Here is a 15489-nt window from a genome sequence, read left to right on the forward strand (position 1 = left end):
AGCCCCATAAAGACAGGTTTTAACAATAACAACAGCTCCACACTGCAAAGCCACACTTCAGATGTCCGCATACACAGTAATATCAAAACAAAGTGGTAGTAATGAACCATCTGTTGGTGCAAATTGTACCCAAAATCCTGTTAAATTAAATCTCACACAGTCAGACCTAAAATGTACTTTCAAAAAAGTTTATTTCCCACTGTTTTTTGGGGGACCTCAAAAAATAAAAATAAAACAAATTAACACAAATTAATAAAATGAACATTTAGCTTTCCCAAATGACTGCATCGCTTATATCAGACCAACAATGGAGATCTTAGGAGAAAAAGGAACCCAAGCAACAGAGTGACTGTAGCTGCACAAAGCCACAGCGGCTGAGGCATGCCTTAAGGATCACCAGGATTTTGGATTGGCAATCAAAAAAAGATATTTATTATCGAAATCTGAGAATCATCAAGAATGCGTACTACCATCCATCTATAGCTCTATCCACAGCCACCACCTCCAACCCCAATAAATTCATTGCTGACATTGTCAAAGTTCTTTTTCAAAAATTACAGAACAGTTGTCCATGAGATTGACTTAGAAATAATGAGAGAACATCTTTACAGTTTTATGTGCCACCTGACTGTCAACCTTCAGAGAGCCTTCTGTCCCACAGTCAGGATTTGCTGTGCAGGGGCAAGCACTAGAAATGTACCATTACTAAAACAAAAGTCGTCCATCCATTTGATTCTGTGAGCCAAAACTTCAAAAGTACAGGAAATATAATTGAAGTCTTTAAAAATCCTAAAAGCTGATAGCAAGTTCTGTGGGGTTTGGCTAGATATTCTGATAACCTTACCATATTCACAGAAGCAAAACTGTGCAACAAGCATCAGTACAGACACATGATACAGAGATAAATACATACAGGGAGAATCCAGACCTGGAAACTTTCAAGTGAAGTTGGGAAAAAGTCGTTTGCAAGAGGAGTTAAATGTGCTCTGTTAATGAATCTAAGCACTTCCTACTTCAGACTCTCTCTGCCCTGATGTCGTCTTGTTCCATGTAACTCTCAGGGTTGGACACTTCAACGTCCTTTTTTGTTTGTGTCAGAAATATCAATCCAATGAGCCTCATTCTCACTAAAGTTGAAGAGTGTTTTGGGTTGTTTCTTTTTTTTCTTTTTTCTCCTTTTTAACCTAAAAGATACTGCAGTGATTGACAGAAAGCAGTTGACTGGAAGAGGCAGATTGTTATTCCAAAAAGTAAAGTGTAAGCCAGATTTAACTCCTTCCCACAAAAATCTATGAAGAAAAAAAAAAAATAAAAAAAAATCAAATGAGCTTTATGACGTCAGTGCACTCTGAGAAACACTCATGGGCAAAGCATTGCTTATAGTTATTTCTTGTCTTGTTTGACATCGCACCATTGCCAGGATTGCTCTCCGAAACCTGCAAAGAAAGCAAAAGCAGAAAGATCACTTACTGGAGGACCAAATATAAACACAGAGTATGCTCTTTTACATATTACAACTGCTTTCAACTTCATAATAATTGCTTACTAAAAAATTGCATATCTGGAATTCAAAAGGACCTGAATCCTTTACACTTCCATGTATAGGAAATAGCTCAATCAAGTATTTCTCCCTCAACAAGGGTATCAGCAGCTTTTGGTAACTGAAGACTGGGTGTAGAAAAGACAAAAGCAAAGTTTGGAGAATGGAGTGAGAAGGTGATGGACTTTCACAGACTCAATAGGATCAGACCAGACAAGCCAGAGAGAGATCGCAGCCTCTTTGTAGCTTGGTAGTAATGCAAGAAGTATTCCTGTTTGCAAAATCCAATTCCCATACAGAGGTGATAGCTTGGTTAGAGCATATTATATGCTTCCTCAATATAGAATAATAAGGCATAACTTACTTTAATCGAAAGTTTAAGTCCCTCCTAATCAATCACAATATGACACATCTCCAGCCAGGCAAGGAATTCTGAAGTTACACTTTACTAAGATGATGTGCAAGACATTTTGGCCACAGTCATTAAAATAACTAGTCTGCTGCTGCTGAAGTCAGAACCCACAATAAGTCCCTTGAGAAACCACAAATGGATTCTCAAAACAAATTTACACAGTCTTCCTAACGTGCTTTCAGAATTCTTTACCAGTTTAATATATTCTGATGTTGATCAAAGCAATTTATTTTAGATTTTGCTGTCCAAAACATTATCTTTGGTAAACCCAGAGCAGTTTACTTTGTTGACTGAGATTGTTGATCTCTTCAACAATCAATTTATCCTACGCTACAGATGATCTTTACGTAGACCAGTACCAAATAAAGAACCCTTACTTTTTGTTTGCAATGACGTAAATGCAGGGGTTATAGAACGTGGAGGATTTTGCAAATAAAGGAGCTATGATGGCCATCGCAGGAGAAATTTTCTTCGGGTCTCCAAAGGAAGACCATAAACACACAATGGAATAGGGAGACCATGCCACCAGGAACACTACAATCATCACAACAGACATCTGTAAAACAAGGGGAACACACACAACCTGAAGATTAAGACCTCACAACCTAACTCCAATAGCACATACATCTGTGTGATAATAAGAGTCATCCAGAACTAGATAATGACACGTAAATGAAAACTCTAACCCTACTAGAGAAAATATGACAAACTGGGCAAAATGCTCTGTCAGAATGGCAAGCTTCTTTCCAAAAGAGGCTTGAGATACACATAAGAAAAAGAGCTCAGAATGCAATTTCTTTTTCTATTCCAAAGTGGGAGGAAGGAATCCAGTGAAAACAGGTCACCTTGCAATGCTATCATAAACAATAAAACAGAAAGAACAAGGAAACTTAATATCTTGCAGATTAATTTTTTTCTAGAAATTGATGTTTCTCATTCTCACCCAGGAAGAAAACATTTTGCATAATAAAAAATAGATAAAATATCTAAGGCAAACAACAACCCAATAAACATACTTCATAAGGCTTAACTAAGGTCTGGTTAAATAAAGTTAACGTTCCACAGGCTCTGTCCTTATACTTAAGAAACCTAGAAGCATTGTCTTCATTCAATGAAGCATGATGGCCACATTCAAGTATCATATAGGTGACAGTTAACTGCTCAGATTTTCTTCCCTGCCTGCCTCTCACAGATAGCATTCAGGGACACTGGGGCTCAGACACCAGGACACATTAAGCCACCAGCAGGCCAGAACAGCAACAACCTGAGAGTAATGGGAGGGCAGAAGTGGAATCAGGTAGGACTGACTTTTCTGGCTTTTGTCAGGGATGTGAATCCATAATGGAAATCAGAATGGAAGCTTCAAATTCATCAGGAAGGCAAAACAAATCACCCCAAAACTAAATGAAACCACAGGGTTTTCTAGCATAAGGTTCCCTAGCGTTGTTCACCCGTGCCCATATTCTGAGAACCAAAATGAGAAACAGAAGGACACTGGAAATAATCAACAAAAGTGTGTAAGCTGTTTCAGAGCACAACCAACAAGCTGTATCCTGTCCGCAGAAGGTTTCTATTTCAATAGTAACACAATATCTATAAGACACAATAACTTCAGAACACCAATTCTTACATAAAAGAACAGTTCTATTTAGAAGCTGTCAGCGCATGGAAAGCTTAAGAGATGCCAGATTGTGGAAGAAAAAAATAAAATAAATAAACAAATCAATTTTTAGAGAAGGATGATGCTTAACCACAAGGCTTCATCTTTATTTATTTAATACAACTTATAGTCAACCATGAAACACAAAAAAGACATCCTAACAAATTGGAGTCTAAATCTGTAACTGAATCCTCAGTTTCAAGCATTCTGAGTTATTCTGAAAGGTAAAACATTCATAATTAAGGGTTGGGTTGTTTTTTCATAATTTAGCAACGAGAACTTTTTCCAAGGAATGTTAAGTTTGCATTGATAACTAATTCAAATATGCATTTCTGTACATTTTCTTCTGGTGCCCAACCATAAACCATATCTTCACCTAAAAATCAAACGAGCCAGTGCACTTAAAGCTGTCTCAAGGACTCTCGTATGTTAAAAGAATGTTACCTTTTCAAGCAGGATGTATCATTCTATGCCATAATTCACATTTGCTATTGTTTACCTAAGAAAAAGATAAGCTCAATACACTGACCTCCCCAACCCCCAAAAATGACAGATTGCAGAGACAAGGAAAATTCATGTGATTCCCAGACTTCAAAACAGCTGTTAATCTGGAAAGAATAAAGAATCTAGTGATGTTAGTCAAGCCCAGAGAGTTCACTTAAGCTAAATTTCAGTTAATATTTAGTTTAAAAAAAAAAAAAAAAAAAGGAAAAGGAAAAAAGGGAATTCAGGAAATAGAAATACTGAAAAGGCTGCATCGTTCCTCCATTCCCAACACTAACACAAAAGAACATGTTTAAAATGAAACATACCCTCATTTACCATACCTTTGTTACATCTACTTGGTCAGACCAATCCATGTTGATGCTCTCTAAGCAGTTACTGCTGGTGTATTGTTTCATTGTCCGGGAAACATTGTAATAACAGTAAAACATGACTGTTAAGGGTACAACAAAATTAACAGCAATTACACTCATTGTGTAGGAAACAAAGGACCTGATAAGACAGAAAAACAAAACACAGTAACTTACAAATATCCATCCATGAGAACTTACTGAAGAATCTGATATTGTGATTTGGCTATGAAATTTGAAATAAGATTTTAGAGAATTAGAAAAAATTCTTTAGTCTTCAGTTTTTATTAACAGTGGCAGATTCTTTTAAGAACACCCTTCAAGGATTGCTCTCTATATATGTTTTTAAATAAATTATTTTTATAAATTAGGTTTCATACTTCACCAAGAATCTGTTGTCAGACAGTGGTAAATTAAGTAGTCTAAACCTTCAGTGAGAGAACAAATTTAAAAGAAAAAGCGAGGTGAAATCTTACACATCATTTTTCCTCCAATTGACTGTGCAAGTTGCTCCAGTTGGATCTGGAGCATAGCTAGCCCAGCCTACAGTAGGCATGGATGCCCAAAAGACTGCGTTGATCCATGCAGCCAGGATTAGAGCAGCATAGTTACGTGTAGTCATTCTTCTTCCTGTGACAAAACACATATATTCACAAATTGTTATCATCTTCTTCTTCCTCCCAGTGTTGAATTTGAACCACAAGTAGGTGAGAGCAAACCTGCACGGTGCTAATGATCCTCTCAGAGAACTACACTCCCAAATGCTGCTTCCTATCACTGAAATACATCTAAGCTTTCCAGACTGTAAATCCATTTAATTCCATGATCCACTCAAACTCACAGCGTACAGGCAATAACTGGCTCTAACATCATGGTAAAAGGCCTACTATGCAACACAGAAAAAAATGAAGAGGAACTGACTACTCCAAAACAGCTGTAATAAAGAAGAGTGAAAAATATTCAATACAGTGCTGACTCAATGCTAAAATGAAATGGAGACTTGATAGAGGTCAAAACCTCTCACAGCTGAGGCTTCTTGTGTGCTTCTGAATACGGATGCAGCCCTCTAATGACTGGAAACTGCCAGGAAAATACAACTTATAAAGCAAGTAACAGCCTACCTCTGAAATTCTCATGTTAACAAGCAGTACCATCCATTCAAACTGTATTGCTCATCACGTACTGCAGTATCACACTCTATGTTTTAACTACACACGGCTCTTTAATTATGGAGTCATTCACATAGAAAAAGCAAAAACAATACAATTGGACACTTAGTTCATAGAAGCCTAACAGCAGAGGATGTTTGACTAAACAGACTGTACCTATGTCAGGCCTGCAGATTGTCAGGTAACGGTCAACTGCAACAACAGTGAGCAAACCAATACTCGCCATCCCAAAAAATATATTTAAGGCAGCATAGATCTGAAATTATAAAAAAACAGAGAATGTGGCCTTTCTGAAAAGTCATTCACATGCACAAGGAAAAATTTGCATGATTAATCTGAGGCACTATTGATACCTTATAATCAGTGTTTTCTTCTGTAAGGAAGGCGCTACATGAACTAATTCAGTGTGGGTAATTTGCTGGTGGTTCATTTGAAATGAACAATTCAAAAACAGTCTGCCTATTTGCACACCAGAATTCCTAAGGATGACAGTCTAACACAATTCATGTCAACAGGTAAATGTGAGATTCAGAGGCAAAGACTGGGAGGCGTCTTTCATTTCATATTTTCAGTATACATTAAAGAGTCCCAAAGAACATCTGATCCATCATTAAAAGGTTAGAATCACATAAGGCTTCAGCAAATCTGATGTTCTGAATCATCACTCTTCCTTCTGCTATGTATTTTTCACTGATATGGTACACCGACTTTCCCCATTGGTCCCCGTTTTTACTTGGTATTGGGTCTGGCAATGCATAGTGATCGCACTCATACACATACTGCAGGGCCAGCACACTTCAGAAGCACCTGCACTGTCGTCCCATGGGAAGGATGACTGGGAAGGGTTGTGCTATCATTGGCACCCCCAAAACTCAGTGCCCCATGCCAGGCCACATGCCACCCACAGCTACCACAGAGGCACATGACACTCAGCTGTGTCTCAGTTGACAGGATTTATTTGGTTTGAGTCGACATGAGTTGTATTTGAAATGATCTCAGGAACTCCCAAACCACTGGTAGTAAGATTACACATCAAATTCAATCTACAATAAGTCATTCTAGATCCAAAGTTACATATGATAAAAAGAAGCACCCTATCAAAGAATGACAAGACCTCTGACTTTGAAATAACTGTGCACTCAGGCAAGTGATGTCATATTACAAATACGCATGATATGCAGGCCTAAAGTATATAGTGTTCCTAACATTTTTCTTAAGTCACGTTTCTTGCAGACACTCACATTACTGTTCATTTTCCTGAGCACTAAGCCTAACCATCTGTTTATAAGTAGACTTAAAATCATAGAACACAATGAGTAAAGGGCACCTTGTCTGTGCTACAGAAGTGTAATCTGTCAGGCTCTCTTAAATTTAAAAAAATAGGCAGTTATTAAAACTAAGCCAAAATTTTTTGATAGTGTCCTTGAATAGGCTCACAGACCTTCCCTTTGGATAGTCAGTGTTCCATTCCAAGGAAGATGTATTTGTTAGGCAAAACTCATTAAGGTTTGTCAAGTTTATCATCAAAACAGCAGTCATATCCAAAGTCTGTTTACCACCAAATGAGTCATCAAAAAAGCATGTGCTACTGCTATAACTTTCTTCATTTGGAAGACTTCCTTTCTTAAGGCTTACATTCTTCTTAAAGCTAATATAAGACTCCTGGCTAGTAAATGTAAGGTCACATTTCAGTGAATTCTAACTTATGATTTAAAGATTGGAAAGGGATTCAAAACAGAATCTACATGCAGAAACCGGGGCCTTTACAGAACATCAGCTACAAGTCTGTGGTCAAATCTTGCATTTCCATCTTTTCCCTTAGGAGAACCAATATCAATTAGAGCTACCACTTATTACTTATCTTGCATTTAGGTGCTCAGAACATTATCCCTGCCTAAATTACAATACCTGACATCCTGTGTATCCAAACTTCCAGCTTCCATGCAAGTCTGAAGCAGCAGACATAGGGTAGCCAATGCCACTAACACCAATGTCAGTGAAAGCCAGGTTGATAATAATTGCATTGGTTGCAGTCCGAAGCTCTTTGTACTTCACGAAGATGCCTAACACAACAATGTTACTGAAAATGCTTATCACTCCTGTGAAAACAGAAAAGAAAAACTTGACAGAAAGTTATAGATGAGATAGTAACACACATGCAAAGGAAAACACAGTCTGTTGTAGTATTTAAATCCTAAACAAGAATTATTTTCAGTTGAGCATGATTTTGCAAACAGTAAACACCTGAAAAAAGATTGTGATTAGATTCATCTTACTTGGAGTCAGTAAGGATCAAAAGTGGGGTTTTCTGTCAAACCTGGGATTTCCTGTACAATGACAATAGGTAGAACTGACATCCAAAAGCACAGAGGATTGCAATTTAGACACTTCAGCCACAAAGTACAGCACTGTCTTCCACAGCCAAAAAGAATGCAGGCTGATGACTGGCAAAAAAAGCAGGGCTTTTACGATGATTCACTTGATGTAGCAGAAAGTCTCTATCACCACCTGAGTTCTTCATTTCTTCAAAGGAAGCCTCCACCATATATTGAAGTAAAAAAAAAAAAAAAAATATTCCCAGGAAAAAGAGTATAGAAAATGAATCACTCGGCTTTGTCTTTGTTACCTCTGCATCAGCCAGATGCAAATCTCTTCTCTATTCACAAGGCCTGAATTCTTCAGAAGCATTGTTGTTGGCTCGTACTGTTGCAAACCATTTATTTTTTTAAGCCTTGAGAAGTAGCAGCCTGGATGATCCTTACAGCTCGCCATGGTGGTATGCCAGGCCAGCACCAAAGCTGTTTTCCTCATCTGACAAGTTCCACTCAGTACCATAATCAAGGAAGAAGTCCAGCTGTGTACTGATTTTGCTCCTACCTCACAAATTTGAGTAATTGTGGACCCAGGGCATGTCTTCTACCCTGTTTCTTTCCTTCTGGCACAGGAATTTTGTCTGCTTTCTTTGCAGAAATAGGAATCCAGAGCCCAACCTCCCTGTGCCCCAGAAACTTAAACACAGGCATCCCCAAATCCCCAATGTGACAAGTGCTTTTACATTTAAATCCTTCAGAAATATACAACAGAGGTGGTACCAAAGATTTTCATAGTCTGCCTGAAGACTATGAGGCAACATAAGAAATGGCAAGTAGACACAGTTGTAATAGAGAAAAAAAGTAGACTTAATACTAAAGCCAGCATGCACTGTCTCCTGTCTTCATGTCCAATGACTCTAGAATTTTCTTGAGGCCTTATAATGCTCTCCAAGGTGTGCAGGACACAGCTCCTTAAGACCCCCTGCATCAGCAAGCTTTGTCCAACCCTGGTACCTATATTAAAACCTTTACATCCTTCATTTCTCTTGCTCTTCCTCCCTCTGAACCAAACCCTACTGCATGGCTCTAAGAATGAATTTACATAGCAAGCCCAGAAAATAGGATTTTCTTCTGATTTTATTCTCTTCAGACTCAGAAATACTCAGAGCAAACTACCATCATCTAGATTTCTACTACCCCACTATTAATTACAGTTGCAAGAGCTAATAAATTTTAAAATACCAGTTTGAACCTCACCTGAGAAAGGCTCACAGCCCTTTATCAGTAACATGGACAATTGCAACATGTTCAGGAAAACACAGACATTAAAAACAAGCGTAACAATAATAATAATAATAAAAAGCATAAACCAACCCTGTAAGTAGTAACAGGAATTTGCAAGCTGCTCATGATTTCCCTTGTCTCAGACAGCTGTTACAGTACCACTGAACCAAATGCTTAACTTACAGACATTAGTATAATTTTGGCACCTCAGATTACAAGCACATCGCGGAATGTTACATTGGTAAAAGTCAAACATTACCATATCCATGGAAATGCATTTCCCTTTGGAAATCTTCAGTTTTTTTTCTGCTAAAACACTTCACCTATGAACCAGAACACTGTACTTTGCATCATTACAGTCTTGTAGGGATAATTATATAAGGAGCTTTAGTGAATAGGTGTTGTGCTGAAAACAGGGCACATCTGAAATAATAGCATCTGGCTCTAAAAGGATATAAACTTCACATCCTTATTATCACGGCCACAGAGCCCAGCAGACACAAACAAGTACAGACAATTAGGCTCAATGGCAACTGAGCAGCAAGCAGTCCAGCATAGTGAAATCCAACTTTTGCCATCAGGAGTGAAATTTTCTGCAGGTCTGTAGAAAAGACCTCATTAATTCTCAGCTATTTCTCTTTGATATTCACTTTTTTGAAGACCAAGCGTGTCTTTTCTCAGGTAGGGAATGGTACATAAGAATAAAATTAAATGTGATGTTAGAAGTGTACAGCCACTCATCTATGATATTTCACACAATTTAGGAACAACACTGTGATATCATGAGCCCCTAAAATAAATAAAAGCAGGAGGCTGGGGATCAGACATGAAGAGAGCAACAATAAGCATACTCTATGCCAGCCTACTCAGGTTTTATGTTGGACTTAAGGAAAAAATTTATCCTCTGAGACAGTGGTCAGGTGCTGGAACATGCTGCCCAGGGAGGTGATGGAGTCACAGTCCCTGAAGGTGTTCAAGCAAATCAGGACACACAAGTAGTAGCATCAAAAATAGTGAAGGTTAGGTCCACATATTACATGGAATTTACTTTTCCAGTCAGCAAAATTATCCCAGAACATCTCACCATTACAAGGTGAAGGATAATCATAAGGCTTCTTCCTGCGGTCTGAGTGTGCCCATTGTCATCACCGAAATCAATATGTTGAACTGCTGTAGACTGCAATAGTTAACAGTGCCTTCCTTCCTCAGAAAACAAAGCAATTACTTGTGAAAGAAGAAAGCGTTCAATCCTTCTAAAAAGGAACAGAATGTTGAACACTATATCTCACTTCCGTTTCATTTCCTAGATACCTGTTTATTAACATAAATTTTCTATATGTGAGGTTTGCTGCAGAAAACAACCATAGTTTGAACCATGCTATAGATCTCACTGTCAAAAACTTTACTAATGAAGAAAGCAGAGTTCAACATACAGCTGACAGATTTACTAGATTCACCCATTCAGGGAAGAAGCTGAGTTGATTGTGGATGACACACGATAGCTTTGATCCTTAACATCAGGTGCTCAAAGTATCTGAAGATACCAACCAGCTACATACAGTATAAACCATCAATTAAAATATGCTAAAGCACTGTACACATCTTCAGCATCTAATAGAGGCAGTTACCTGCAATATGGTGGTACTGCAGAGTTTATCTGGTCTACCAGTACTTCATCATCATCCAGCCCTACAGCTGCCCAACAGGCCCACATATGTGTGGCTATTCTAATGATTTCTGTAAAAATCTGAAATTAACTATTGCCTTTGCATTCACACTGATGCAAAATATCCTCTATAACAGTGATTTGATATTTCCCACTTCAAACATACATGCTAAATAAAACGACTATTTTGTATGTCTAAGTAAACATCTTAAAGTATTTGAAAAGCTAATTATAACATAGAAAGTGTATGGCATAGTCTAGGAATAACGTATTTATAAATTGATCTTATTTTCCATACCAAAAATACAGAAGGCATGTTTCTAAACACAGTATTTGCCCAAGATGTTATTTCATTGCTACAGCAGTAAATGCTTCAGAAAAACACTTCCGCAAGGCTTGCAGTTAGTTATAATAATGAGAAATAAAATAAAAAACAGCAAAACCCGTAATCATTCAAGTTAAGCAGAAGGCCATGGCAGTCACAGAAAACACGTGATGTCAAGCCTTGCAGAAGGCTTTTTCTAACGTGTGTCACCAGTGAAAAATACATCTGCAAGTGGAGTCTGCTCTTCTCTGATAAATGACCAGCTCCCTCCCCCTCGATCACATTCCAACCCTTCCCCTTACATCCCCCTATCAGGCACCGGCTCACATGCTCAGACTACACATATATTACTATGAACATGTGGCCCAAGAGAAATCTCAAGATAGCTTCAAGCACATCACAGAAAAATGCAAGATGTGACAGCTATGCCCTATTTTTATCTCTTTTGCAAGCTGGCGGAAATTAATTCTTACTCTCTTCTATAATTACATATCAACAAAAGGTATTTTTTTTAAACACATAACGCTGCCTTCAAATATAGAGCAGAGAACGTGTAGATTTCTGCACACTTCAGTCTGACTTGTCGGTAAGCTACAGAGAAAAGCCATTGGTCACTTGTAAGTCAGAATGAAACACATTGCTCTTACTATACAAAATAAGCATTCAAACCTACAAGTCGTTCTAAAAAGTTATGCAACTATTGGTCAATGCCCATACCTGCTGTTATTAAGTAAGCTGCGACTATGTTGTGCTCAGTCTGTGTAAAGGCAGAATGAGCTTCAGCATCACTTTCTGATGAGTTGGTTGAATCATTCCAATGCATTTTGGACGCACAAGACTGTCGTCTATACCTTGCAGTAATTCATCTAGAGGACAAAACGCTACCAAACCCCGTCAGGCAAATTCTTTCATTATCCAACAGACTGAACAACAGGAAAAAAAGGCAGGGGAGGGCTGCCTCACCATCAGCGCTGACAGCTTCCAAGCATGATCTAATTGGACAGAGCACAAAGAAGTTTATGCCCCCAATCTATGCAGGAGAAAAGCTTGTTAATTGAAACAAAGAGCAACACAGAACAGAGTACATTTCCAACAGGATGCTTAGACTTTACTCTTACTGCTAAAGAGATTAACGGTCACATGCCTCCAAATTTTTTTACTTCAAATCTCTTGTGCAACGTTGAGAAACCTCAGGAGAAAGTTGACTCTGGTTAGTTGGCCTTCAGCCTGGTCTGGAATTACTCCCAGCCATCGCAGAGAACACAACCACAGCATGAACACAAACGTCAATCCAAAGGTGACACAGATTTTGTGTCTTCAATTATGAGGTAGCAGCACATTAGAGGGAGATTACAAAATCTTCTGTAGATATGAGCTGGGCAAGGGGTTATTGCAAAGAGTTTACATGCAGCATCAATCCAAACAATTAAAGGCCTTTACCATTGGTTCCCCTTCAAATAATTTTATCCTTACTATGAATTAAAGTGATACAAAAACTTTTCAGTTGTATGCAGTTTACAGGCAGCTCAGTCCACGTGTGTGAGCAGCAGGAAGGATATGCTACCCCAGGCAGCACTGAGGAACAAAGCCGTCCATATGAAGATCATATACCTGAAGAGCTACTCTCTTCTCCAACCCATGAAACACAGAGCTTTCCCCATCCAACCTCAGCTTTTTAAAACAGACATCCTCTACTTTTCATCCATTTCAACTTATATGTGAGCAAAATTTGGTATGAAGCTTACACAATCATGACAATTAGTCATCACTGATGATTAGATCATGTGCCACAATACTACCAGCAAACATTTTCATGGCATAGAACTACACTCACTCTCAACTCACAGGGCACTTATATTAATGAGGCATTTTCCCTGTCAGAAGAGGATTAAGCAGGAATAGGGTGGAAGGCATTTGAAAGGGAAAACGATCTGTTCAGCAATGAATCTACTTCTCTAGTATTTAATCGTTCCATTTTGAAAGATAAAAGCATAATGATAATTTGGTATCTTAACTTCCCTCCCCTGAGACCTTGGCAATATTTTCAAAAGCATCCCCAGTCAGGCAGCTTCCACAAAAGTCAGAGCTTGCAATACTTACTGCCTTGGTTAAGGTTGCCCCCCACTGGCTCAGGCTGCCCAGGGCCCAACCCAATCCGGTCCTGAATACTTCCAGGGATAGGGTGCCCACAGCTTCTCTGGGCAGCAGCACCAGCACCACATTGCCCTCTGAGTAAAGGATTTCTTCTTAACATCTAACCTAAATCTCCCCTCTTTTAGTTTAAAGTCATTCCCCCTTGTCCTGTCACCAGCAGACCATGAAAAATTGCTCTCCCTCCTGCTTTTAAGCTCTTTTCAAGTTCAGGAAGGACACAATGAGGCGGCCCCAGAGCCCTTTCTCCTGCAAGCTTAACACCCCCAGCTCCTACAACCAAGGTAATCTAGTCACATCTCCAAAAGAAGTACCTCCCCCTCACCCACCCCAGAACACCACAGTTTACAAAACAAAGCCCAAATATGAAGCAATTAATTCACTACTAAGATATAACAAATGACCTTGAATTATGGAGCTTTTCCTTTCGACTTGGCTCCAATCAGTACAAAAATAGCATAGTTTATATTTGTGTCAATTCTTCACTTTGTAGGTATCTATACAGATATGGGGCAATGCAAGATTGTAAACATCACATTTGTATGTAAAATATTCAAAGAAATATTTCAATCCACACAAGGCAGAAGTAGAACTGCATTTAAAAACATAAGCAAATCCTCCCACATTCATTAAAGTGCATCAACACCAGAGGGCTGCATAAGGCAGCACTTCCCTTTAGTCTTAACTCCACAAATATTTAAATGGTTCAAAACAAAGGCAGTCAAATTAATGAGTTATTAATTACTCACACACACACAGTCTCTAGATTTAAACTGTTATTTAAAAAAGCTTGATTCTGTAAAGAGTCTTTCAGGTGACCAACAAGATGCCCTGATATGAGGCCTCCACATCATTACTTGCCCTGTTTTACATATTAACCTTGATTTTCTCAAAACACCATTTACTGCTAAGATATGGCTTTGCCAAACTGAAAGTAACTGCACCAATATAAAAGTGCAAGACTTTTGCCCTACAGTGGCTTCAGACTTAAGTATGACTCACGACTCCACCTGCTGTAAGATTCAAATTATTCCAGGCTGCAAGATGATACTTTGTCAACTGCACCATCTGTGCAATTGAAAGGTGATGTCAACACGGCCTTTTGATACTCTAGGAGAAAGCACATCTCTAAAGCATGCAGCAAGAACAGCAACACAGAGCATAGATTTGGGTGTAAGAGTGAGGACTGCATTATCCCAGTCTTCCAAAGCCAGAAGAATAAGGGAAGATTTAAGTCAGCTATTCACAACTAGGCACAGAAGCATTGCTGAAGAATACAATGTATTAACATTTAGAATGTATTTACAAACATGACAGTTCCAGCTCTGAAGCACTGGTATTGTACAATTGCAGTGTGGTATGACAGAGATGGCTTACCGTACCTATAACCCTACAGTACCTCAAGTCAGAGCCCAGGCTCCATAAACCCAGTAACTCACAGTTAAATGCTTTTAAAGGTCTGCATGTAACTGACCTAATTTAAGTTAAGTGGGTAGTAACACCAACAAAATAATCGCTATTCCATATTTCCTGGTGGTGTTGTGGTCAAATAGACCCGCTTTCTTCTCGTAAAAGCAGATCAAATAGAAAACTGAATGTTTCTTCTAAACGTTTCTGCTATCTTACACAGAACAGGTCTTCAGACCATGCAACTGAATTCTTGAAGCTTTCTTGCTAGCTTGTTTCAAGCTTTGTTTGTTTCAGAATAATTCAGAACCAAGAGTTGTGTTTGTTAGTGACCAGCAACTGACCAGTTCTAGCCCTGACAAATAACCCCCTTCGGTAAGCACAAGGCTAATGGATCCAGTAAATTATGCTCATTAATTAGAAAGTACAACAGCTTGATCAGTTCTGAAATGTACTTCTACCCACATCAAACATGTTTAGAATGTTTTCATGTCAATTAATCTACAGATCTCTTTTCAGAAATGCTTGGTATGAGATCTGACAATAGACTCCTTGTTCCTGACAAAATCCAAAGAGCCAAATTCTTTCCTATTCTTACGCAATTTCTGAAGTCAAACGTAGATTACAAGGTGCTTCTCTATGCTCTAAGGGACACATACTAACTTTTCAACACTCCTCATAACAAATCTGATTTAAGAGACTGGGAATG

At 38.5% G+C, this 15489-nt stretch overlaps 1 protein-coding gene across 1 annotated transcript; it reads right to left on the minus strand.

Annotated features, from left to right (window-relative positions):
* Positions 1 to 1176: 1176 nt before the first annotated feature.
* On the minus strand, positions 1177 to 13678 carry RRH (retinal pigment epithelium-derived rhodopsin homolog). The gene is made up of 7 exons (XM_015861950.2): positions 11940 to 13678; positions 7544 to 7734; positions 5792 to 5891; positions 4943 to 5096; positions 4440 to 4608; positions 2330 to 2508; positions 1177 to 1436 (listed from the first exon to the last, which is right to left on the minus strand). Exons 1-7 carry the CDS (start codon positions 12043 to 12045, stop codon positions 1331 to 1333), a joined length of 1005 nt encoding a protein of 334 aa, XP_015717436.1. The 5' UTR covers positions 12046 to 13678; the 3' UTR covers positions 1177 to 1330.
* Positions 13679 to 15489: the final 1811 nt, after the last annotated feature.

This window comes from Coturnix japonica, chromosome 4 (assembly GCF_001577835.2).
Source record: "Coturnix japonica isolate 7356 chromosome 4, Coturnix japonica 2.1, whole genome shotgun sequence".
Lineage (NCBI taxonomy): Eukaryota > Metazoa > Chordata > Aves > Galliformes > Phasianidae > Coturnix > Coturnix japonica.